A 25,143-nucleotide genomic window follows, 5' to 3' on the forward strand; every position below is an offset into this window, starting at 1 on the left:
TTACGACTTGAACCAAACTACTGTAGCTGTATCGTCATTCATTCGACCTAAATTGTGTCTCATATTACAATGGACCAACTTTGTTTCGATTTGGAGGTGCGGCCTAAAACTATTCTCTCCCCTTGAATTTCGAGTCTAAAATTACAGGTGTGGCTTAGATTCGGGAAATTTTTTTCCCTTTATTTCGAGTCTCATTTTTCAGGTGCGGCTTAGATTCGAGTGCGGCTTAGATTCGAGTAAATACGGTATCCTATTATCCTTAGGTCCACTCTGAATGTGACAAACGAAATATGCTCTGCACTGTTCTTTCTTTGCGTGTTGTTCTTCACTCTTTGTAGCATTGGATCCCAATGGAATATGGGAGCCTGAATCATGTCAATTCAGCTATGAGGGGAGACGGTAACTGGTATATCCCCAAGCTTGTCAAAAGTCTGAAGTGCTTGTGATTAGTTAACACTTATAGTTTTGATCAACAGCATTCCACTTCTCTTTTCTCTATTGCAGCAACTTCTCCAGCCTTATCAGCAACTTCTCCAACCTTATCCTCAATGTCATCAACTAAAAACAAAGGTTCTTGTTGTTGTAAAAGATTCACAATCGATTCTGGGGCACACCAAGAACTGGGCGAACTGTCTACCTCCATTTCTTCTTGCCTGACTTTCATCCTGTGGTGTGGCCAAAGATGGAAATGCTATGATGATGTACGTCTCTGCACTAAAATCGTGTTTCCTATCTGGTGAGAAAACTGCACTGGCACGGCCACCAGTACAGGTACGTTTGCTGCGTTTCATTGCAAATTGCCAGCACTGATGCCACGTGTCCTGATTGGAGACTCTCCCCATGCATGTCATACTGCTGTGGAAAAGGTTACCTTGCATAGTAGCAGCTGCCTGGAATCCTGCTTTTACTACTTGACGGGCATGGAGAGTTCACAGCTCAGGCACCAGCAGTGCAATCCCTGTGTTGTCAAGGGGCTACAGCTGCTGGGAGCATGATGATTACACACAACGAATTGGCTACTTTGCTGGATTTTGGGTGCAAACATAAATCCACTCCAACAGCAGGTGCAAGGGGTCACAGCATATGGTAGATAGATTATGCACCATGTAAGGCGTCCTCCCCCATCAGCCTGCAATTATGCGGAATATAGAACAGAGGAGGTCAAAACCTAAAAAGGAAAAAGGTTGAGGGAGAGATCGTGATGTGGGCTACCACTATTGGTTGTCCTGATAATAGTCAAGTTGTCAATGTGAAAGCTTCGCAAGGTATAGGACTACTTTTAGTTGCCTCTTATGGACGGCAAGACTTACTAAGAGTTAATTCTAGTCTCCAAAGCAGCTGGAGAGATCTTTAAAAGAAAAGCAGTAAGGTGGATAGTAATTATCAACTAGTGTCACTGCTTACCTTCTCCCCAAAGGTACTGGAACATGTCATTTGCACAAGAACCGTAACACACTTATCCCCAAAAATAAGATATTTAGTCTTTGTTAGGATATCAGAACATGTGTTTTTTTTCAAGTACACAAAATATAAGTGACAAAATACCATCACTGCGATTTTTAAAGCATTTTATTGGACAGTTCACATTATTCTCCCAGAGAATCTCATAGATTAAATATATCAGAGATACTACTGGTAACTGGTTTTCATCCTATCAAACTAAAAGGATGCGCTGCAGAATCAGGAAATCTATGGACTATATATGACAAAACAGCATCTTCAGGATTGAGAATAGTCCTGCAGGTGAACCAGAGGGATTGATAGTGAATTCGCTCTTGCTCTTATAATATACATCAATGATCTGCCATCATATACCAAAGAATTGGAAACAGTTCTTTTTGCATATGATGCAGTTATTACAATCAAACACAATGGAGAAATTTTAACACTTATAAATGTAAATAAAATTTGTGGGTCCCTCTATCCTGGGGTCCGAGTGACTTGCCATTCCTTTTTAACCTCCCTCAACCTATCCTCCTCTTCTCTCTAAGAAAGGAGCTAATAGTTCCAAAAGCAATGGAATGTGTGTTCAATGACAATACTAACATTTCATCTCCTAAAGGTAAGTACTGATCGGCAATTGGTAGCTCCTAGCAGCCCCCGACAATCAGTCCTTCCTTCTCATCCCGTCCAGGAAGTCTCCCGTGACCCAGGGTTTTGGACAACTTTCCATAACTTCGACTGATGACCTCAGAAGTTAAGTCGCATAGTGCTCAGAGCCATTTGAACCATTTTTTTCCAAAACTTTCCCCATTAACTAAGCCTCACCAGTTTTTTTCCTTCATCTTTCTTCTAATAGAAGAAGGGGCCAATGGCTCTGAAAGCTTGCACGTTTCCATAAATTTTGTATGCGTTTTCTACTGTCACCACTTGTTGATTATATTTTTTTTATCCATCCAATTATATTTTCAACAATTGATCACTTTTGTTGATATGTTCTCTTACCTTGCTATTACGGGTACAAGAAATATTGGACAATAACTTTCAGGTCTTTTTTAATCCCCTTTCTTATAAATTGGGATAATGATCTCAGGCAACTTCCCAGTCTGAAGTGTATTATTTACCAGGAGAGGATTTTTTTATCTATCTTAAAAATCATGGAAAAATGAGTGCTGAATAATTGTCTTCATGGTGGAAATGATATGTAGGATAACAATAATAATATTATTGTCTTAAGTAAAATGGATCATAACTTTAAGACAAATTGCACAAATAACATATTCAATGTAAATAAAATTTCAATTTTGCTTAAAAAAATGCAGAATTAGAATATTTAGTACTTTGTGAATGACTTACTTGAGCCTTCCAAATAAGGTTGATGTGCAAGAGTTCGAAACTGCAGCTGTGTCAAAGAAAAAGTATCTGAAGCATCTCCCTGCACAGCAAGACGGCGTGCTTCATTTCGTTCTACAGAGCAGACACATCCTAGGCGTACAAGTGCCCGAAACTCAAGTGGAACTTGTGTTTCATAAATGCCCTCAATGTCAGGGGTTGACAAATCAGCAAGCAGTTCCCTGTGTTCCATAAGTGGATTATTTCATTACAAAGAGCTAATAAAAATATGACTATTAAATGATTTAAAAATTAGTACTGTAGCAAAATGATTCAATTATTAGACATGGTAAGCTGCAACACAATTCCTGCATAACAGTAGGTGTCGAAAGCAGATACCATATAAAATGGATACTTATTTAACTCATATTATCTATATCTGAGTAATACAAGGAGCATATACAACTGTAACTCATATTATAAAGCACAGCTGAACCTCCTGTTTTCAGAGATTTGGAGAAACTCTGTCATCATGAGGAAGGCAGGGTTGGTGGAAGGAAATGGAAGGATTTAACATCTCATCAAGAATATGGCCATTAGATGCAAAATTCAAAACTTGGATGAATTAAGAGTGGCGAAGGAAACCAATCTTCTCCTTTTCAAATAAACCATAATCAGTTTGGGTAAACCAAGGTAATCTTCAATCTAGATAACTGGACAGGGATTTCAATCTGTTCCTCCCACATTCCAACAGAATGGGGGAAGTAAATGATGTATGTATTTAATGGAAAAAAAAAATTACCTGGAGAAATGTCAGACGTAAGGGAGAGGTTAGAGGTACATCGTTAACTGTTTATGTTGGCATTCCACACATAAAACAGCGATATTCACAATATCATTAAATCTTTTGCTGCATTTTCAATTAGTTTTCTAATTGCAATACATTTTCATGTACCACGGGATAAAGCCAATCGTATTCTAACATTTCCATATGGGGGGAAAAGAGGGAATGGGGTTGGGGTGGGTACAATGACAACTGTACCATGAACCTGGAACTAGAGCTACCATATTCTGTAAAATAAAAAGGAGAGATGGCTAGTTATTTGTTAATAACAATAGTTATACAGGGTTGCCACAAGTTTCCCCAAGTGAAATTCCCTGATATATCTCTGATTTCCAGACAAGTTTCAGCATTTTTCCATGACAAATTTTGAGATCTCAAGGGTAAGTTAAGATGTCAATTGATAATCTGTCTTTGCATCTATGGCACAAGAAACAATAGTTCAAACAGGGAAATATCTAAAAAAAAAAAAAAAAAAAAAATAAACATTGGCAAGCAGATGGCATTTCCTGATGTGAGCAAAATCTTAAAGTACTAACATCAACATTTTTTGTAATGAACTGTTTTTAGATGGAGAAAGCAACCCAAATGGTACATGTGTTTCATTCAGACCACTTAATGTATTTTATTTCAATAAAACTAAACAAAAATATGCATTTCCTCAGAGTCGCAAGACAGATTTGAAATACCTTTACTTATTTAAGAAACAACCTCAGCAAAAAGTAGTCCTCTTGAAAGAAGTGTATAAGACGGGAAAGAATTGTGTAAGCTAACAAGGTAGGTGACCACCAATAAAATGTTGATTCTACTATGCTCATTATTGCTGGTTATTACCCACTGTGTTCTATCTATTAAACTACTTTTGAAGTGCCAAAATGTACTAGAACAAATAAAATGTCTATAAAATGCCACAATGTACAATGCGATTGCGGTGCGACTGTCGCAATCCCTGAAATCCTTCGCCCGTGGCCTCTGGCCTGCTGAGGAGCACCACAGTCCCGGGTTCATGGATAAACCATGAAAATTCACTGCATTCCGCCACACAAAAACAGGCCTGGCCTGCAGGCAGATCAGTGAGACTAGACCCGACAGGCAGAGCCTGCACATTAGTGGGAAAAGAAAGGCTTCAGATCAGCGGGCCCAATCCATTACAGATACCCGCAGTTTCGGCCCGATGCGGAAACCCAATCATGTTGCCAGCTATTCGTGAGCCACAGACAGCATGTTGATGAAATGAGACAATGGTGATCAATCCATGCAACTGATAACTTGTTCAAATACTCTGGGAATCAATAATAATGAGGATGATAGCAATGCACTGTAAAGATGTTTGCCGAGCTGCAGGACAGGCATGTAGAAAAGACAATCACACTCTCACAATTAAATTTTCAGCCACAGCTTCTGTCAGAAAACAAGAGCACATACACACACATTCACACAATCACTCAAACACAACTCGTGCGCATATGACCACCGTCTCCGGCCGCTGCATCTACAGTCTCTGAGAATCAGATCTAAAGAAAGCACTCCTCACAGCTCCCTGCCTCTCATTGGCAGTAGTAATGAGGGAGTAGGGAAACAGTGAACGTACTCAGCTGTACCAAGCTAGTGACCATGCTTGACATCTCAGTAAACAAATCATTTCATCTACTGAGACAAAAATGAGATTCTTCCAGTTTTTTTTCCCCAAATTTCCCTGAAGTGTTTGAAATTTCCTGAAATTCCCTGATTTACAGAACCTGTGGCAACCCTGTTATATAGCCCTTCTATATATTTAAAAGAGTGTTCAAAATATTAATAATGCAGAAGTACACATCTAAAGAACACAAAAGTAAAAATTTATCATTTTCAGAGGCTAATCAATGAGATTCACATTGATTTTAATTGTATTTCTCTGAACATCCGGCACTTTTTAATAACTGAATATCACTCTTTACAAATTTTAACATTTCTGAACAGAGCATGCTTTCGTAGTTCAGTGTCACCTGGAGTTCAGCCTTGAATAAATTTGTTTTTTGTGTAACACCACTTATTCTCCATGAATAAAACAATTGACTCCACAAAGGCATCGGAACCAGGGATACTGAACAAAAATCCTATCGCTTTGGAAACATTTGACACACTTTGCTCAGGTACTGAAGAAAATAATTTAAGCCAGTCTGTAATATAATCACCATCTTTGTCCACACTGCTGCTAAGATAAAATAACTGACTGCTGAACTCCCAACATAGGTCATCTGAGCAAATATGTTTACTGATGTGAAACAGTTCTGCAGCCTTTTCAAAATCTTTGAACTCTATCCCTTCCCATAGAGAAATGCTGCAAGGGATGCATAGGGGCTGTCCTTTGTCATATCATACCTTTTCGTTTTTTTGCAAATACTGAAGCATACTGCTATAAAAACAATCAAGGTCTTCAGTTACTTTTTCTATAACGGAATTGACAATCTATCTAGGAGTTGTTCTGCTTTGATACCAAGAAAGTTGTCTTTCCTTCTCTGCTGAATTTTAAAATTCAGAAGTCGAATTTGTTCACTTGTCTCTAGTACACTTAAGCCAGACTTTCTAGTGTTTTAGCTACCATTTACAGCGAACTCATAACTGAGGAAACTATAACAAAGGCGTTTTTCAAGAATTTAAATTTTAAGATTATATTCATTCCACAAAATATAACCTGTAATAGACTCAAATACAAAAACGGAGAATTATTCATGTCTGATAAAAAATTAATGGAGGAAAAAACACTGGGAGAAAAAACAGTTCAATTCATAAAAAAGTCAGAATTTGGCAACTCTACCTAGAACTGTTATGAAAATCTCATAGCGTTCTCACATGGAAAAGTAACAAGAATTTAAGAATGGCACAACACATTGAGAAGATGACTAAAACATGCTATCATGATAATTTTGTGCTTAAATTTTACAGAAACTACACCATAATGTATTGAAATACTAATGAGGAAAACTTATAAAATGCTAAGATGCAGTTCTGTCTGCTCAGAACATATTAGGAGATCAAATGAAGTACCAACTCTTATTTAAAGCAACCAAAACCTGTATCAGCAACAATGTGTTTGTATGATACACTAATACTTCTTTACATCTCTGTGGTGTGAATTCAATCACAGTGCTGAAGTAGTCCTAACTGACATTTTGTCACACTTTACAAAGAACAATTTCGACCACTGTAATACAGTAATCATTGGAGGTACTTACCTAGTTGCAATATTGTAAGAAAATGAAACACCTACCACAATCCTTATGGTCTTATTTATTGTGTAGCTATCAGTTTCGGCACTTGAATGTGCCGTCTTCATGCCACAGTTGACACTGAACGGGTTCCCTATATACACTGCATCAGTGGCCAACATAACTGGGTTACGCAGACTATCTGTGACTGTGGTGTCAGCACTCCAACCATCCACTGCCAATTCAAACTGGTTGGCAACCTGACACCGTACTTACAGATAGCCTGTGTAAAGCAGATATGCTGTAGGTGTTTCATTTTCTTACAATAGTGAACAGCCATGGTTCCCAAGACCTCCAATGAAAAGGATAGATATACAAAAGCTAGTTGCAATATATCTGCCGTGCCACATATGTTAGCCAATAATGGTTCTTATTTGCACCAATATTTTCCCCAGACTGTATTGGGAAGTTTAATGCCAAAGTTTAGTACTGTTTCACGTTAGACGATCTCTTAATATATAGTACAATTCAACACAAAGCATGACTAATGAGAGAACATAATGGGTTTCATTTTGGGTATCCCCTTCATAATGTAGCACTACCTATCTAAAAATTGTAAAAAAATAAAAACCACTTTCATGGAGGAAACTGAGGACCAGTTCAAACATCCATGGTTTGTTTGCTAATAATCAATTCCAGGAATACTTAACACGAAGGGCCAAAAGATGGGGACATTCCACCAATATGCGAGACATCATCAGTCTAGCTCCACAACTACATTGTGGGGGTGGATTGTTACACAGAAGGAAACAATGGGTGAGTCGGGTATGATCAGTGTGTAAACGGCAAAAAACAGTGGACTCCTTCCAAGAGGAGCAGAAGGAAGAGCACCAAACTGCAGTAGACTCCTTGATCGTGCGGAGTTTATTACTATGAGCAGCAGTGCTCCAGGTGGCATTCCACTCTTGGGCAGAGAGAGATTTGACATAGATCTGCATATCGGCAGCGGGAATCATGAAAGGAAAATGGGGACAAATATCTGCTCCTCTAGCCAAACGATCAGCCAGTTCATTCCCTGGGATGCCCACATGACTTGGGAGGAAGACGACTGAACAGGTGGCATGCTCAAGGGCAGAGAGAAGATCATGGACAGCAGAGACCAAAGGGTGATGACAGTAGCATTGGTCGATAGCCTGCAGGATACTCACAGGGTATGAACAAATTAAAACACTGTGGAGGGAGGCCTGAGAAACAAAAAGGAGGGGCCTGTGAATGGCTAGAAGCTCTGCTGTGGACACACTACATGATCCCGGCAATAAATGGTGTTCAAAACCAGTAGGAAACGTGAAAGCGTATCCCACTTAATCAACTGTCTTACATCCATCAGTGTAAAAGACGGTGTCATCCTGGAACTCTGCAAGGGTGGCACATACGAGACACCGGTGAACCACAGGAGTGACAGACCTTAGGACCCTGGAATAGATCTGTCCTAATCCGTGGTCTAGGCACCATCTATAAGGGAGGAAAGACACAGAGTGCTGTCCAGTGAATGGAGATGAAGATCCCGACAGAGGGAAGTGAGACGTATGCCAACCAGCAATCCCACCCATGGGCGGATGTTAGGAGGGAGACACCCCTCATTGGTGCAGAGCACAGGGTACACAGGATGGTCAGGGAATTGGCGAATGGCGATTGCATAAGAAACAAGGAGTTGGCTCCTTCGAATGAGTAGAGGGGAAATCCCCACTTCTGTGAGGAGACTATCAACAGAACTAGTGCGAAAGGCACCAATAGCCAGACGCACCCCACAATGATGGACAGGGTGAAGGAGTTTCAAAGTGGAAGGAGCTGCTGAGCCATAAACCTGCCTACCATAATCTAGTCTGAACAAGGCCAGAGCATGGTAAAGATGGGGAAGAGTGGAATGGTCTGCACCCCAAGATGTGTGCGTCCCGGTGGAGAGCATTCAGCTTCCGCATACATGTAGTCTTTAGGTGGCGAACGTGGGGCAGCCATGTCAGCTTGTTACCAAAAATAAGCCCCTAGAAACGGGACTGTGCTACAAAATCGAGGAGCTAGTTGCCTAAATAAAGTTCTGGATCGGGGTCAACGACAAAAATGCATAACCCGAGTCTTGGAGGGAGAAAACTGGAAACCATGGGCGGTAGCCCACGCAGAGGCCCATCAGATGGCACCTTGGAGTTGGCGCTCAGCAGACGCTACCGAGTGGGAGCTGCACCAGATGTAAAAATCATCGACACACAATGCTGGGGTAATCAGAGGCCCTACAAAGGTCACAAGCCCATTGATGGCATTGAGGAAGAGTGTGACTCTTAGTACAGAACCCTGTGGGATACCATGCTCCTGAATCTGAGGGGTGCTGAGTGAAGTGCCACCTCGAACCCAGAACAGCCGGTGAGATAAAAACTCGCGGATAAAAATCAAAAGGGGAACACGGATACCCCAGTCACGAAGGGTAACTAAAATGTGATGGCACCAAGCCTTGTCATACGCCTTATGTAGGTAAAAAAAAGACCGCGACAAGGTGCCGGCGGTGAGTAAAAGCCTGTCGGATGGCTGATTCCAATCAGAGTAAATGGTCAGCTGGAGATCATACTGCTCGGACCACACAGATACAGGGACAAAAGGCCACGAGATTCGAGTACCCAACATAATCTGAAGTTGACCATCCTTTCAAGCAGTTTACAAAGTACATTCATCAGGCTAACTGGGCAGTAGGTGTCGAGAGACATTGGGTTTTTCCTGGGCTTAAGAATGGGGATAACTATACTGTCTCGCCATTGGGACGTAAAAGTACCCATGAGCCAAATGTGGTTGAAGACCCTGATGAGCTGTTGTCTCTGGGGAACATCCAAGTGTTGGATCATCTGGTTGTGGATGGAATCCGGGCCTGGGGCTATGTCTTTTGAAGAGCTAAAAGCCTGCAAGAAATTCCCATTCAGTGAAGTGTGCATTCTAGGGCTCAACGTGGAGCGGGATGAAATGGGTGGGTCTGTTCAACTCTGCGTTTCTGCCGGAGAACGGCAGGAAGGTAGGAAGAGGACAACATTGCAATCGCAAAGTGTGTCACAAGGTGTTCAGCGAGGACCAATGGATCAGTGCACAGAGTACCTTGGAGGTTCAGACCCTGGATGGTTGACTGTCGCTGGTAGCCCAGAAGACTACGAAGCTTGGACCAAACCTGCGATAAAGAGGCATACGTCCCCAGGGAGGAAACACAGCATTCCCAGCATTCCTTTTTACTCCACCTAATAAGGTAATGAGCCTTTGCATGGAGACGCTCAAAAGTGAGGAGGTTGGTCTGTGAAGAGTGTCGCTTAAATCACTGCAGCACCTGCGTCGGTCCTGGACAGCAACTGCAATATCCTTGGTCCACCACGGCACAGGTTGACAAGGAGGGCGACCTGTGGATAGGGGGACGGCAGTGCCAGCAGCATGAATAATAGTGGCAGAGATGCCTTGCATGACTACATCAACAGAATTTGAGAGGGAGGTGTCAAAGTGCACAGCAGACGCATATAGAGACAACTGGCCTGGTGGAATGCCCAACATGGGGGCCTGTCTGCCTGGCGGCAGCAAGGGAGTAATAGAATCGCCGGAAAGTGGTCACTGTCACAAAGGTCATCATGGGATGACCAATGTAGGGAAGCCACGAGGGCAGGGGAGGAGATTGTGAGATCGATAGCAGAGAAGGTGCCATGAGTGGCACTGAAATGGGTAGGGGAACCATCACTGAGCAGACACAAATCGAGGTCCCTGGTAAGTTAGACAATTAGGATCCCTACCCATTGGCTTCCAACAGAACACCCGATAACCACGAAAAGTCGGGAGAGTGGTCATCACGGAAATGTGTTTCTTGAAGAACTAGACAGAACGCACAATAGGAGGAGACAAGACGTTGCATTTCTGGCAGGAGACGATAGTATCCGTTGCAATTCCACTGGATGATCGTGTGACGAGAGTCCAAGGTAGATACGAAGAAGCTGAGGAGCAGGTCAGGTCACTCGGTCAGTAGACGTCACCGACAAGGATTGGGTGACATCTATAAATAAGATGTCAAGAGTCAGGTTGCAAGGGGGGATGTGACACCTCCCAGGGCACCGGGGGCGCCTTGTCTTGGGATTTATGTTTCTTCTTCTTCTCTTTCTGAGATGGAAGAGAGCAGGGTACAGGGGAAGCACAGTCTTCTGCATGATCTGGAACCAAAAGAGTGTGGGCAACCTTGGGGCACACAGATGGTGAGCCTCATGGCTGAGTGGTGGTACGAGTCTTCTGGCCTGTGATACGCCTGGGAGAGGGGTACCGGGAGGGAGCCCGATCACCAGCAGATGTCGAAGAAGGGGGACACCTCTTTGGCCAGGAAGGGGGAGCAGTTCCCTGATGGGAGGTCATGGGAATTGCAAGAGAGGGGGAGGGGAGAGAGGGGTGGGGTTGGGGTAAGGACAAGGGAAGAGGAGGAAATGAAATAACAGAGGGAAAAGTTGAAGATAGTGACACTGGATGGTGTCTCCCACACTTTTGGCGAGCCTCAGCATAAGACAGGTGATCTAGGGACTTGTATTCTCGGATCTTCTTTCCTCTCCAGTAAGCCGGGCAATCCGGCGAACGAGGGAAGTGGCAGTTAACACAATTGGAATACACAGGTGGCAGAACACAGGGGCTTCCCTCCCGGCGTGGGTGGCCACAGTCACCACAAAAAGGGTCCACCGTACAGCGGGAAGGCATATGTCCAAAACGCAAGCACTGAAAGCACCACATAGGTCGAGGGACGTACAGCTTCACATCACATCTGTTGCACATAACGTTGACCTCCTCTGGGAGAGTATCCCTCTTGAAAGCCAGACTGAAGGCGCCAGTATCTGTGCGGTTGTCTCTGCGACCCTTCTGCAAGTGTCAAACAAAATGAACGCCACACTGCTCCAGATTAGCCAGGAGTTCCTCATCAATTTGCAGGGTGAGATCCCTGTGAAAAATTACTCCCTGGACCATATTCAGAGATTGTTGGGGAGTGATAGACACCGGGACATTGCCAAGATTATCACAGGCCTGAAGAGCTGCGGATTGGGTGGTAAAAGAAGCTTTGGTCAACAGGGAGCCCAACCGCATCTCACTACGAGACTCCACTTCACCAAACTTGACCTCGATATTTTCCATGAAAAACAATGGCTTTTTGGCAGTGAATGTGTCCCAATCTGTCCTAGTACAGATGAGGTAATGGGGAAAGGGTTCCATCCCAAGACGGTTAGCCTAGTCCCCCTCCCGTGGCGTAGCCAGGGAAGGGAAAGTCGTCGAGTCATACAAAGCAGCATTCAAGGATCCTTCACCATTCAAAGAGACAACCATTGGAGAAGGCCAGATTTTTGCAGGTTGATACGCTTCATGCACCAAGCATCCACCCTGATATCACCCACTCCGACCAGGGGCTCTCCCCATGGGCACCACCCAGCTACAGCAAGGGCCGTTTGGCACGGCAGCCATTTCTGGAACTTCCGATGCCCAACAAGACAAGCAACCACTCCTTGGCATACATGGGGAGGGAACAGCTCAGATATGTGTAGTGTGAGACCTGTGTTGTCAGGGGGCTCAGCCATATGGGTACATAACAGCCCCACCACACGGTCTGGCTATAAGTGCTGGTGACCTAGCAGGGTGGAAGAGGGCTACAGTGGGGAAGGGAGAGGAATCCACACTGTAGATGCTACGGAGCGGGTTCTTCCCCATATGGCCCACACTAAAAACAGGAAATTTTGAAGTGGAGATCAAAACTCAAGTGGGGACCTAACGCCAAAAAGTATGAAAGAACAGGCAAAAAGAACAAAATTGCAACCAATACAGGAAACCAAGTGAATAGCCAGATTGACATAAATCAGAACACCAAGAGAGGGGAGGAGGTGGCAAAGGGAAAGGAGCGAGGATAGGGAGGGAGGGGGCAGGGTGAAGGAAATGCAGCCAGGTAATGAAGAATGGGCCACCATAGCTTAGGGCCCTGTGTGCGCCACACACGATAGAACCGTTAGCCCCCTGGGGGACCGGTGTTTTGTTTGGTGTTTGCATTACTGCTTGTAATCGGTGGAAAGCAGTGATTGGAAAACCAGGCGGCAGTTGTGACGTGGTAATCATTATGTTGGACATGGAAGATTATAACAAACGAATGGAGGATCTTCTGAGTGAACCCATTTATAAGAAACTTAAGGGAGATCCAAAGACCAAGATAATCAAATCAATACAAGCACTGCTAAAGCAAACTAGAATGAATTTTGACATGGCCAGAAGACTCATCCCACAAGTTCCACAGGCACCATGGATATATGATGTACCGAAGGTCCATAAAGAGGCCTCTCCTTTACGATCGATTGTGAGTACCTTTAATTCGCCGACATACAGCCTAGCAAAGGAAATGGCTTGAAAGCTCTGACATTTGGTGAGCCACACAAATTCGTACATTAAGGGACTCCACCCATTTTGTAGAACTTTTAAAAGAAAATCCTATCTCAGCCATGGACCTGAAGGTTAGCTTTGACGTAAATCTTTATTCACGAATGTATCAGTACAAGACATCATCAACATCTTAGAGGAAAACGACACCCAATATCTGTGAGCTAGTGCGCCACTGTTTAATGAACATCTGTTTCAGGTGGAAAGGGGAATTCTATGAACAGACAGATGGTACAGCTTTGGACTCCCCCATATCGCCTATTGCAGCAGAAATCTTCATGGAAGCATTTGAAGAAACAGCACTCAGTTCAAATAATTTTATACCCAGAATGTTGGCTCCGATATGTTGATGATATCTTTGTTATCTGGCCATATGGAAAGGAACAGCTATGAAATTTCTACCAAGACCTCAACCAGCAGCACAGCAGAATCCAATTCCACTATGGAGACAGAAAAGAATGGGGTGCTGTCTTTCCTTGTTGTAGAAGTTTGCAGAAAGCCTGATGGTAAACTGGGCCATAGAGTATATAGGAAGCCAACCAGTATACAGGTACCTACATGCCTTCTCTTATCATCACCCTATGCAGAAGAAATCCACACTGCACACTTTAACCAAGAAGGCTCACAGGATCAGCAATAAGGAACATCAAAAGGGTAAACTACAAAACCTCAAGTCCATTTTTGGGGGCCAATGGTCATAGGATAAAACTAAAAGATAAATCACAGTGACAAAGAATGAAGGCCATAGAGGAGAGCAGAAGGAAGCACAAAACGTCACTGAATGGATGGGCTAAATTCTCCGCCAAGCAGGCATCAAGCAGATTTTCCAAACCAGCAATAGAATAAGATATTTTTCGCACAACAAAAGATGCAGTTGACAAACTATAAGGGGAATTCAAATGAAACCCAGTCACTAGTGTAAAGCAACGGTAACGATTTTACTAACCCAAAAATCTAGTTATATAGTACACATACTCAAAAATAGTCGGCAAAACTATTGACACATTTATCCCATTGTGACACTAGCCAGTCAATTCCATTCTTGAAGAAGCTTGCTTTAGAGGCCCAAACACATGAAAGTCACACAGTGAAAAGTCGGGACTGTATAGTGGATATTCCAGCGTTGCCCACTGAAACTGCTGCAATGTTGTCTTCACTGCGTTGGCCACGTATTGGCAGGCATTATCATTCAGGAGGATAATGCTATTCCCTCCCAGGGGACACCGCCTTGTAGTAGGCACCTTCAGTGCCGGGTGGAGGGCTTGCATGCTTCCATGAAGTCGAGAGCTGTGCCAGCAGTAGCATAGCTACTGGCAGGGTCACCCAAGCTGACTGGTCTCGACTGAGGAGCCAGTCGAAGTGTGTCCCACAACATAGGGCAGAGAGTGCTCTACAAGCGTAGTGAAGCCGGCTTCCCCAGGGGAGTAAACCTAATAAAAATCCTACAGGTTTGGGGGTAGGGCTCGTGGCTAACACCCTCTTCCTGTAAAAAAAAAGTAAAGTTATGAAATCCCAAAGATCAGAAGCTGGATGGATTAGTAGACGATGACATGGCACAGATCTTGGACAATGAATAGTTAAAAACCTGAAAATTGATCTTCGAATTGGTACCTGAAATGTTCGATCTTTATATAGCCCAGGCTCTCTAAAGAAGTTACTAGACCAGCAGGGGAAGCTCATGGAGAGCATTATTGCCATACAAGAAATCCGATGGACAGTGAGTGGGTATTGGAAAAGAAAAAGGGCACTATGTTCTATAGCTGTGATGATAACAGACAAGTTTGGTACAGATTTCCTTTTTCATAAAGATCTGAAACATTTGGTGATGAATTTTACATCCATTAATCCAAAGCTATCAGTAATTATAATTAAAGGAAGATTCTTTAAGTATAGTATAATTAATGGACATGCACCAACAGAAGAATCTATTGAAAACCTTAAAGATGATTTCTTTGATGCCCTTGAAAAAGCTTATGGTAAGTGTCAAAGGAATGACATCAAGATCGTGGAGCCCATAGTAAATGTGGATCCTCTAATAATAACGGAATACGATTGATCCTCTTTGCAGTCGCCTGGAATATGATAGTGGGATCTACCAGGTTTCCCCATAAGGAGATACGCAAGGGTACATGGAAGTCACCTGATTGTGGAACCATTAATGAAATTGATCATGTACTGATAGGCTAGAGGAATAAATCTAACTTCTTGAATGTTTGAACCTTTCGTGGCCCTAATGTGGATTCAGATCATTTTCTTGTAATGGCCAACATAAGAGCAAGGATATCAAATGCTCAGAAACAAAGACATACTAGGAAAGAATGGTACAATATTGCAACACTGCAATTACAGAAACTTGCGAATCGTACAGTAAGAAAGTTTCTCAGGCCCCAGAACAATAACATGAAACAATGTGAGACAGTAATGACATACAACAAAAATGGTCAACTATAAAAAGAGCTATAGACATTTCAACTAAGGAAACATTAGGGATGTAGAGAAAATCAATACGGCCCACATGGTTTGATGAAGAGTGTAAGAGAGTGACTGAAGAAAAGAACACTGCACACCAAAAGACATTACAGGCGAACTGCACCAGGAGTTTGTTGGAGGATTATTGAGAGAAAAGAAGGATCAAAAAGATGACACATCGCCAAAAGAAAAGGAAATGGACTAAGGCTGAAATACAATGCATGGAATTGCCCAAGAAGAAGAATGAAACAAGGACATTCTTTCTAAAAGTAAACAATGCTAGAACACAATTTGCTCCAATAACCAGCTTCATTAGCGATGAAGAAGGAAACATAATAAGTGAGAGTAAACAGACTGGAAAGATGACGAAGATATTTTAATGACCCACTCAATCCAGAGATAGACCAAGCAGAGGATATCTCTAATGACTGTGAGCAAAGATTGGATGATGAACAGCCACTGGATGGCATAGGGTTAGAGGACATTAAAAAACCTTTAAGAAAACTGAAGAATAACAAGGCCCCTGGCAGTGATAACATTCCTGCAGACTTGCTAAAATGTGGAGGAGCAACATTAGAGCAGTCTCTGTTTGAACTTATCACTCTCATATGGGAACAGGAAAGGATACCAGTTGAATGGAATGAAGGAATGTTGTGTCCCATACATAAAAAGGGCGACCGAATGGAGTGTAGAAACCAGCGTGGAATCACCCTTCTGAAACTGGGGTATAGGTGTCATTTGATATTACTTTTGATCAGCTACTCCTACACGTGGGTAAAGAAACTGGGAAGCAGATTTCGATGAGGAAGGTCAACAATAGACCAGATTTTCAATCTACGCCAAATTTTGGAAAAAACTGTTGAATATAGAATTGGACCACATCACCTCTTTATTGACTTTAAGGCTGCATATGACAGCATCAATAGAAACCAGTTGTTTCCTGCCTTACAGGAGGTGGGGATGCATGGAAAGCTCCTGAGAATGATTAAAATGATGGTGTCCGACGTAAGAAGCTGCATTCAAGTTCGAGGAAATTACTGAGACTCCCTGTAAATAAAACATGGGCTACGTCAAGGAGATGCATTAGCATGCTTATTATTTAATGTAGCGCTCCAGAAGATGGTTAGAGAAGCAGACATACACACCAGGGGCGCCATTTTCTACAAGTCACTGCAGATTTTAGCATATGCAGATGACATAGACATCAGAGCACAGACAGTATCAGCATTTAAAGAAGCTTTTACAGCCTTAAATCAAGCAAGTAGAAGGGCAGCCACATGGCCTGTGGGAAAGCATATCAACCCAATATGCCGTCAACATTCAGTGTGAATGGATACACACTTGAAAGAGCTGACAGCTTCAAGTATCTTGGTTCCACAGTCGCTTGCTTTAATGACATCTCAACTGAAATTAAGGTTAGGTTGGTATCAGCAAATAAGGCATATTTGCCTTGAGTAATTTATTCCAGTCAAGACTCCTCAGCTGCTCAACAAAATTCACTATTTATAAAAGCCTTGTTAGACCAGTTCTTACTTATGCTTCGGAAACATGGCCCTTGACGGACACCAATGCAAGGCTGCTCGACGGATGAGAGAGGAAAGTTTTGAGGAGAGTAATTGGCTCTGTGTATGACAGAGAACAATGGAGGACAAGGTACAATGCAGAATTGTACACTATATATGCTGATGCTCCTGTAACAAAAATCATATGATCAGGAAGGATAAGATGGGTAGGTCATATGGCAAGAATGGAGAAGTCTGAGGTGATAAAGAAGATTTTCTTTGGTAATCCAGAAGGACAGAGAGAGCGAGGGCGATATAGAGCAAGATGGATGCATGGAGTGGAAGAAGATCGATGGAAGCTCGCATGTAGAAACTGGAGGAGGGTAGCATGTAACCGTGATGGATGGCGGAATCTCGTTGGGAAGGCCAAGGTTCATCCCGGACTGTAGTGCCATAGAAGAAGAAGAAGAAGAAGAAGAAGAAGAAGAAGAAGAAGAATACCACCATTGGACAACATTCCTTGGCATTTTGACATGATGGCTCCTCTGAGATTCTGTAAAGTGGTTTGATAACATTGGGCATTGATGGTGGTTCCACATTACAGGAACTTGACAAGCAATGGGCCCTCGTGGAAGAAATACATAATGAAAAAGGACGTAATGATCTTACTGGAACTGTTTGATTTCTTTGCAGGTGGTGAAGTCTGATGTTTCCACTGCTTGCTCTGACGCTTGCTTTCCAGTTCAAAATTGTGACACCAAGTTTCATTACCAGTGACAATACGCGACAGAAAGCCGTATTCCTCCTCATGATAACATTGCAGATGAGTCAAAGATAGCTCCATTCGAGTATTGTGCTGTCCAGCAGTCAGTTGGTGGGGAATCCACTACACACAGATTTTTTGAAAGTGTTGATGCTTTATGGTGTGGGCAGTGCCCACACTAATACCCAGTAACTGATGGATCTTATCCACCGTGATTCTGCAGGTGTCCAAGAATAAAGCATTCACTTCCGCAACCATTTCCGGTGTGAGGACACAATGAACCTGTCCAAGACAACCATCGTCTTCCAGTGACTCGTGTCCCTCAAGGAATCATTTGTGCCGTTCCACAACACTTCAATGACTCAGACTGTACCATCCTACACAGCCTTCATCCGTCGATACATTTCACGGCCTCCAACTCCCTTCACTGCTAAAAATCGAATCACTCCTCATTGTTCCTGCTTACTTGCCTGCATGTTCAGTAGTGGATGGTAACTTGTGTGACCACCTTCTCTTCGGCGTGCAAATATACTGGCGCTATGCAACATCAAATGATGCACATGTGTCAGTCTCTCTACCAGTAGATGGTGCCATGATATCTGTAGTTACGTGGTGCCACCTTTTCCGTAAGGCAAAGGTAGACGTAGTGACCAAGTTTCATTTGAATGAACGACATACATGCTGCTGGTGTTTACGAAATAAAGTGCAAATGTAGATTAGCGTATGTAGGTGAGATGAGGTGACCCATCAGCACATGGATATCTGAACATGAAAGATATATCTGACTAAGACATCACACAAGGGTGGATGCAGCCAACAGATTGATTTCGGAGAAGCTCACGTACTAGTGAAACAGCCTCTCACTTTGAGGAGAAAGATTAGAGAGGCAATAGAAATAGCCGTGTGATACGCCAAAATGAACAGAAACGACGGGTACCGACTTCCGAAGTATTGGCTGCCAGCAATAATAGAGTTACGGGACGACAGCTCATGCGAAACAATACATACACGTGCGCGGGAGACTGCAGCGGTTACAAGTACATAGAGTACTGGCGCACCTCAGTCGGTGCTAGAAAGCAGGAAAACAATGCCTTGTCACAAGTGCCACCTGGTTTTCCACAATCACAAGCAGTAATGCAAATACCAATCAAAACATTGGATTTCCACCAATGAAAAGCACCAACAAAAAGAAATAATAAAAGCACCAATAAAGAACTTCTAACATCCCTCCCCTTGTCCTTAATAGCCTATCAGAATCAAATAACAGCCATGTCTGCAGGTATTTAAGAAACAAAGTTTTCTCATTCACCAGTAAACAAAAACAGCCTGAAGGAGGTCACTTGTAACAGTGACCGAAATGTCGATAGTTTTACATATTGACAATGCAGTCACAAACCAAAAAAAAAATTGCTTATTGTGACAATTGTGGTGGAAGCCTTACGTTTATAAGTTACAAATAGTCTGGCTGTAAATGTTCAATAGATAATCTTCTCCAGATGATCCCTTAGTACATCCTTTTACTTAGAAGTGAATATACATTCATGAAACTAAACTTTGGGGCAGTCCAATGGCAACTGTTACACTTGAGCATTGTCCCAATTATCAGTCATGCATCCACTTCCTAAAAGTAATTTCATTCAATCAAATAGTTTACAACTCCTCGGTAGGTTTTCATGCATTGGAATAAGGGAAAATACATCATGAATAATTTCAAAAGTATCACTCTAAAATCAGTGCAAAATATTTGTACTGTTTTCATGAGCTATGTTTCTAAAGACTGCATGGGCGTTCTCTTCCTAAGGTTCCACAAGGCCAGTAGGCAGTAAGAGAAACAATAATAAATAAATAAATAAATAACAAGCCTTACTGATTATGTTGCTGGAAAAGTTCATCAGGGACTGTGTACTCATAGAGATTGAAAACTGGTCTTGATCGAGGCAAAATACGATTGCATTTGCGCCACAGCGCTGATTCTGGTTCTTCCCGAGGTGTTCGCTGATTTACATAGAAAATGCGTGGCACTATGAGGCGTATTTGATGCAGCTCACTACCCACCAGGGCCCAAGCCTTGAATGCTCCAGGCTGGTTCATTTCAGAAATCTAGAAATTAAATAAAAACTGACATTAAGTTAATAATTATCATTTACATTAAATTTCTTATAACAGTTGACCAAACAGATAAAATAGAGAGTAAAATGAGTTGTTGTTGTTGTATATGCAGCATCAGACAATCAAGTGCCTGTCACACATAAATAGCATTCAGTTAAAATGTACATCAACATATTATTTATTTATTTTACTTGAAGGTCCAAAAATGTGACAAAATGTTACAAAGATGGGTGGTATCAATAAGGGGAAGAAAATTCCAATGTAGTTATATGATCAATGAGTCAGTCACTTGGTTGCATGTTCCATGCAATCTCTCGCTGTGAAGAGGAAGGAGCCAGCCTTCCAATTATAGCGCACAGTGGCAACATGCTTACCATTTACAAGATTCTCTTCAGCCACTTTTTCCTCCGCAATTGATACTTAAGCATGTTCTCTCCCTCTCTCTCTCTCTCTCTCTCTCTCTCTCACACACACACACACACACACACAAACACTATATTATTACCCAATCAATTATGAAATTATTCTATGGAGTATGGAGTAGAAGGAATTGTCATGTAGAAATTTTACCAGTTTTAAGTTAATTTTAGGATTTGTTAAATTTTTTACATCACACAAGTGCTTGAAACTGATAAACTAGTATAGTTCACATATATTTCATATAACAGGGAGCGGGAACTAAAACAAAGGGGACAGTTTCTCATAACTTAGCAAAAAGCCTTCCAGAAGTTCCAAGTCTGTCTTGTTACACAAAGACAAAGATTCTATTTTGAATTAACTGGTGAAATGTATTTCCAAAAGGTACCTTCTCAGTGAAACCTACAGCTACTATAAGAAAGGAATTGAACAATCAAAAACCCAGGATGAAATAAAGACAATATTATGAAAACAATAGAATTCTATTTGTTGCATAGCGGAGATAGTGAGTTGCAGACAGGCACATCACAAAGATTGCTAAACACATTAGCTTTCAGCCAGAAGGCCTTTTTACAAAATAGACAAAAAACACACACACACACACACACACACACACACACACACACACACCTGACACACACATGACCACTGTCTCTGGCTTGCAGGACCAATCCCTGGTCCTGGCAGTCAGTAACAGAGATCATGGGTGTGTGAGCCACATTTGCACGAATGTGTATGTGTATGCTGTCTATTTTGGAAGAAGACCTTCTGATCAAAAGCTAAAATGTTTAGCAGTCTTTTTTGTTGTGCCTGTCTGTGACTCAACATCTCCGCTATATAAAGAATAGCAATCTGTCTTTTCCCTTTTGCGAGGTGCATATGGGGTCTGAAGATGGCATGTCGAATTGTTGAAACTGGTATCAAGAATAAAGTAAAATAACTTCTCAATATGCATGGCTGGCACTGGTCAGAATTTGTTGTTAGTATACTTTACAGAGGTAGCCTGCAGTGGTTGCTTCTGCCTGCCAATAAAGTACAGTGAATCACCCCGCATCCCTGGAGGCTGTGTTTCATGTTGGGGTTTATGGAACATGCTATGTGAATGTATGAAAAACTCCTGATGTTCGGTGTCCAATGTATGTTACCACCACTACCTGGTGCTCCCCAGAAAAATTAATTCGCAGCCAGTCAAAATCTCATGTTTTCTGCTGAAATCTACCCAATGCTCAGTGCAACTTCTTGTCTCTATGGAAAGCATTAAGAAATATGGAGGTATTAACCAACACTGAGTAGTAGTCCTCTTTTGTCACATAAAAAATTATGTATGTGCAACTTCTGGTCGTAAGTGGCAAGACATGAAATCAAATGGATTTCTTAACATCACTAACAAATTGAAGTTGTACTCTGGTTGTTATGGTGATATAGCATAGCACTGCAGACAATAAAACTGAAATTAATGAATTGAAATTAATAGGAATTGCTAGAACCTAGATTGGATAGAACAACATTTAATATTTTTGACATCTAAAAAAGGGTCTCATGAAAATCACATGAACTTAGAAATCAGTACATGATATTAATGGTTTGTTTTGCATTTTAACTTCCTCATTTGAAAGCCCTCCTACACTAACCAAAGAACATACCTTATTTTTTTCTAAATTTTATAATTAAGAAAACAATACAATCAAAATGCTGTTCCATAATCTTTCAAATTTTAGAAAACAAACCTTTATAAAATCCTGGATACACTCTTGTAGCACTAATTTCTCTGTATAAAAAATTATACTTTTATTACAAAAAGTTGTTAATGTACAATTGAATTTCTAGAAATTTCTTGGTGGGCTTTAACGACCAATGGGGATAGTACTGCACGCCTAAAAATCCACTGAAAACTTTCACACAAGAGTCTTTCTATAGGTATCATGGACAATGCCACAGTTACTGCCAAGCTACAGTGGATTACAATCAAGTGTGTAAAGTCCTGGTTAAGCACTCACTGTGTAACATTCATAAAGCCACTATTCTGAGAGAGCCAACCATTTAAGGTATAGTTCTAGAAGTCATTGTGTATTGCTGACCTATTTTATGATAAGTGTGGAAATTACTATCTGCCAGCTCATCATCATGATTATTGTAAGAATTATGTGACAAAAATGTGTTTTAATTGAAAATTAAATTTGACAGTACTTACTTTGTTATTTAGAATTATTCAAGAACCTAGTGGGTCATCTACTGGACATGAAATGAAAAAGATAATTAAGGTAACCAACGTATCAGCTCTTTCTCTAATGTAAGGAGGGAAACTAAGTTGCCTTCCTCCGGAAATCATAATATTATTCTGTATGCCAGATTTGATTAAATTAACTATTGAAGCTTTTCTTTGCTGGACTATAAAGCTGCAAAATCATGCTATAATGCCTTTGGTTGTTACAAGAGGAAGTGTCTAGAGGCATCGCCAAAGTGGACTCCTTTCACCACGTGGAGAAGGGGCAGTTGTAATCTTCCTCGTTGTTGGAAAAGAAATCCCAACTGTCTGACTTGGACATCCCTCTGACATTTTAGAGCACTGCAAAGTAGGAGGTCTTGTGAACTACTTGGACACTGTTCTAATGATGCCTTCAGGAACTGTCCTGAGACAGCTGCATCTCACAGTTATTGGAAAGGCTTTCGTCAATGTAGGAGATCATCCCAATGGCTTTCCATACTTTGAGGTACCTAATGGCATGCTCAGTTCCATATGGAGAATGAAAAGTTGCAGGCTTCAGCATTTTTGTTCCTGAAGTGTACATGGTGACATGGTGTCGGATCCAAGCACACATTGGCAATAGCATTGATAAAATGCACTGCTTCAGTCAGGCTAATGTTCTAGGTGTAGTTTGGAGACACCCTTTCATCATTACAGTATCAAGGAATTGTCAGTTTAGTGGTGCAGGGAGATCAAAGCTTGAAAGCAGAAGGCAGGTTCAAATGGATGTAAGTTGCACAGATGAAGATGCTTACACAGGATAAACTAGTGTGGAGAGGTGCATCAAAACAACCTTCACACTGAAGACCACAACGAAGACAACAACAACAACTACTACTACTAAGTGACCAACTGGTTTTCCCCCCCTCCAGAAATCCTCCTGATGCCTTACCATATTTGCGTTTAGCTGACGCAGCAATTGATTTGGTTCGCTAATATTCACTACAACCCATGGTTGAACTACTTAATAGCCAATCAGGTCTTTGGCCTTGCAACCCAAAAGGCTGTAATGTTATCTACAGTTGGTCCAAATTCTAAGCTTTGCAAAGCTGTACTCCTGTTCCTTATTGCTAAGCAGCACTCCATACTCCTCCAGGAAACAAGAAATCTATGTAGCTGTCCTGAAGACCGCGAAATGCATTCATAAGTGGCATAGTGGACAACATCCTGGCCACATAAATCTGTTTTGTTTTCATTTGATGTGTGAATTGTAAATGAAGAGAAAGCAGCAAATCACTAAATGTAAACAAGGGTCACTACCCACCTCCCCACTACAACCCAGACTGCTCTGTGCCTGCACAAATCTGGCAGCTTAAGTGCGCCAGAAAAATTTTTCTGGGTAGCATGACTGCTTCTCGTTACTGCTGCAGCCACACATAAGCAGCCAGAAGCAGAAGCTACTGCTCATATGCAACTCATCAGTGCATGCACATGAGCCCACTGAAAACGGCTCAAAACGAACTTAATGTAAACAGTTATGATGTCTCGCTCACTGGAAGTAGTTTGCTACTGTCTTTGTCCAAAGGCCTTTGACACATTTTGCTTTAGGTAGGTGCTTGTGTGTGCACTGTGTTTTGTTGTTGTAAATGGCGTACTTCCTTTGCAACTTTTAAGTTTTATTTTGTTGTTTATGTTTTATTGCTGCAGTATTATTCTGCAGTAGCGGGATAAAGTAAAATTCTTTGTTAGACTATCTGTTCTTACCAGTTACAATTACAAAAATTTAGCTCAAGATTAAAACAATGAAAAATTCCTAGAAGTCTAAAAAATCCCGGATTTTTCCTGGTTTTCTCTCGGATAAAAAAATTCCAGGGTTTTCCCAGATTTCCCGGAGCATATACACCCTGGAACATGATGTGTGAATGAGGGTGAGTGAAATCCCTTTTGAGGTGACTTTATGTCCACTTTCCTCTTCTGATTCAGCCACAAAAAATCATATTTGAAAATATCACCACTTTGAAATTACGCACTGAAAGTATTGTCAACTGAAATCTGAATTAAAAAAACATCAAATATTTCATTTCAAACAATGGAAAATCCAGGATGGAATGTAACAATATTAGAGAAGAAAAGTTGCTACTCACCACATAGCAGAGATAATGAGTCGCGATAGGCACAACAAAAAGATTCACACAATTCTAGCTTTCGGCCATTAAGGCCTTTGTCAGCAAAAGACACACATACACACATGCACTCACGCAAACGCAACTATCACATATGTCTGCAGTCTCAGACAACAGAAACCACACTGTGAGCAGCAGCACCAGTGCATGAAGGGAGTGGCGATTGAGTGGGGGTGAGGAGGAGGATGGTGGGGTTGGCGGACAGTAAAGTGCTGCAGTTTAGATGGAGGGCAGGGGAGAAGGTGGGGAGTGGGGGTG

General features: G+C 41.8%; 1 protein-coding gene across 1 annotated transcript in view; it reads right to left on the minus strand.

The window, feature by feature from the left end:
• LOC126187863 (DNA polymerase epsilon catalytic subunit 1) overlaps window positions 1–25,143 on the minus strand; it is a 332,843-nt gene that overhangs the window by 150,836 nt on the left and 156,864 nt on the right. The window contains exons 21-22 of the mRNA XM_049929181.1: window positions 19,859–20,091; window positions 2,797–3,014 (exon numbers count right to left, since the gene is read on the minus strand). Of these exons, the coding sequence (XP_049785138.1) occupies window positions 2,797–3,014; window positions 19,859–20,091 (451 nt within the window). The remainder of the gene's footprint in view (window positions 1–2,796; window positions 3,015–19,858; window positions 20,092–25,143) is intronic.

Source organism: Schistocerca cancellata, chromosome 5, assembly GCF_023864275.1.
Source record: "Schistocerca cancellata isolate TAMUIC-IGC-003103 chromosome 5, iqSchCanc2.1, whole genome shotgun sequence".
Taxonomy (NCBI): domain Eukaryota; kingdom Metazoa; phylum Arthropoda; class Insecta; order Orthoptera; family Acrididae; genus Schistocerca; species Schistocerca cancellata.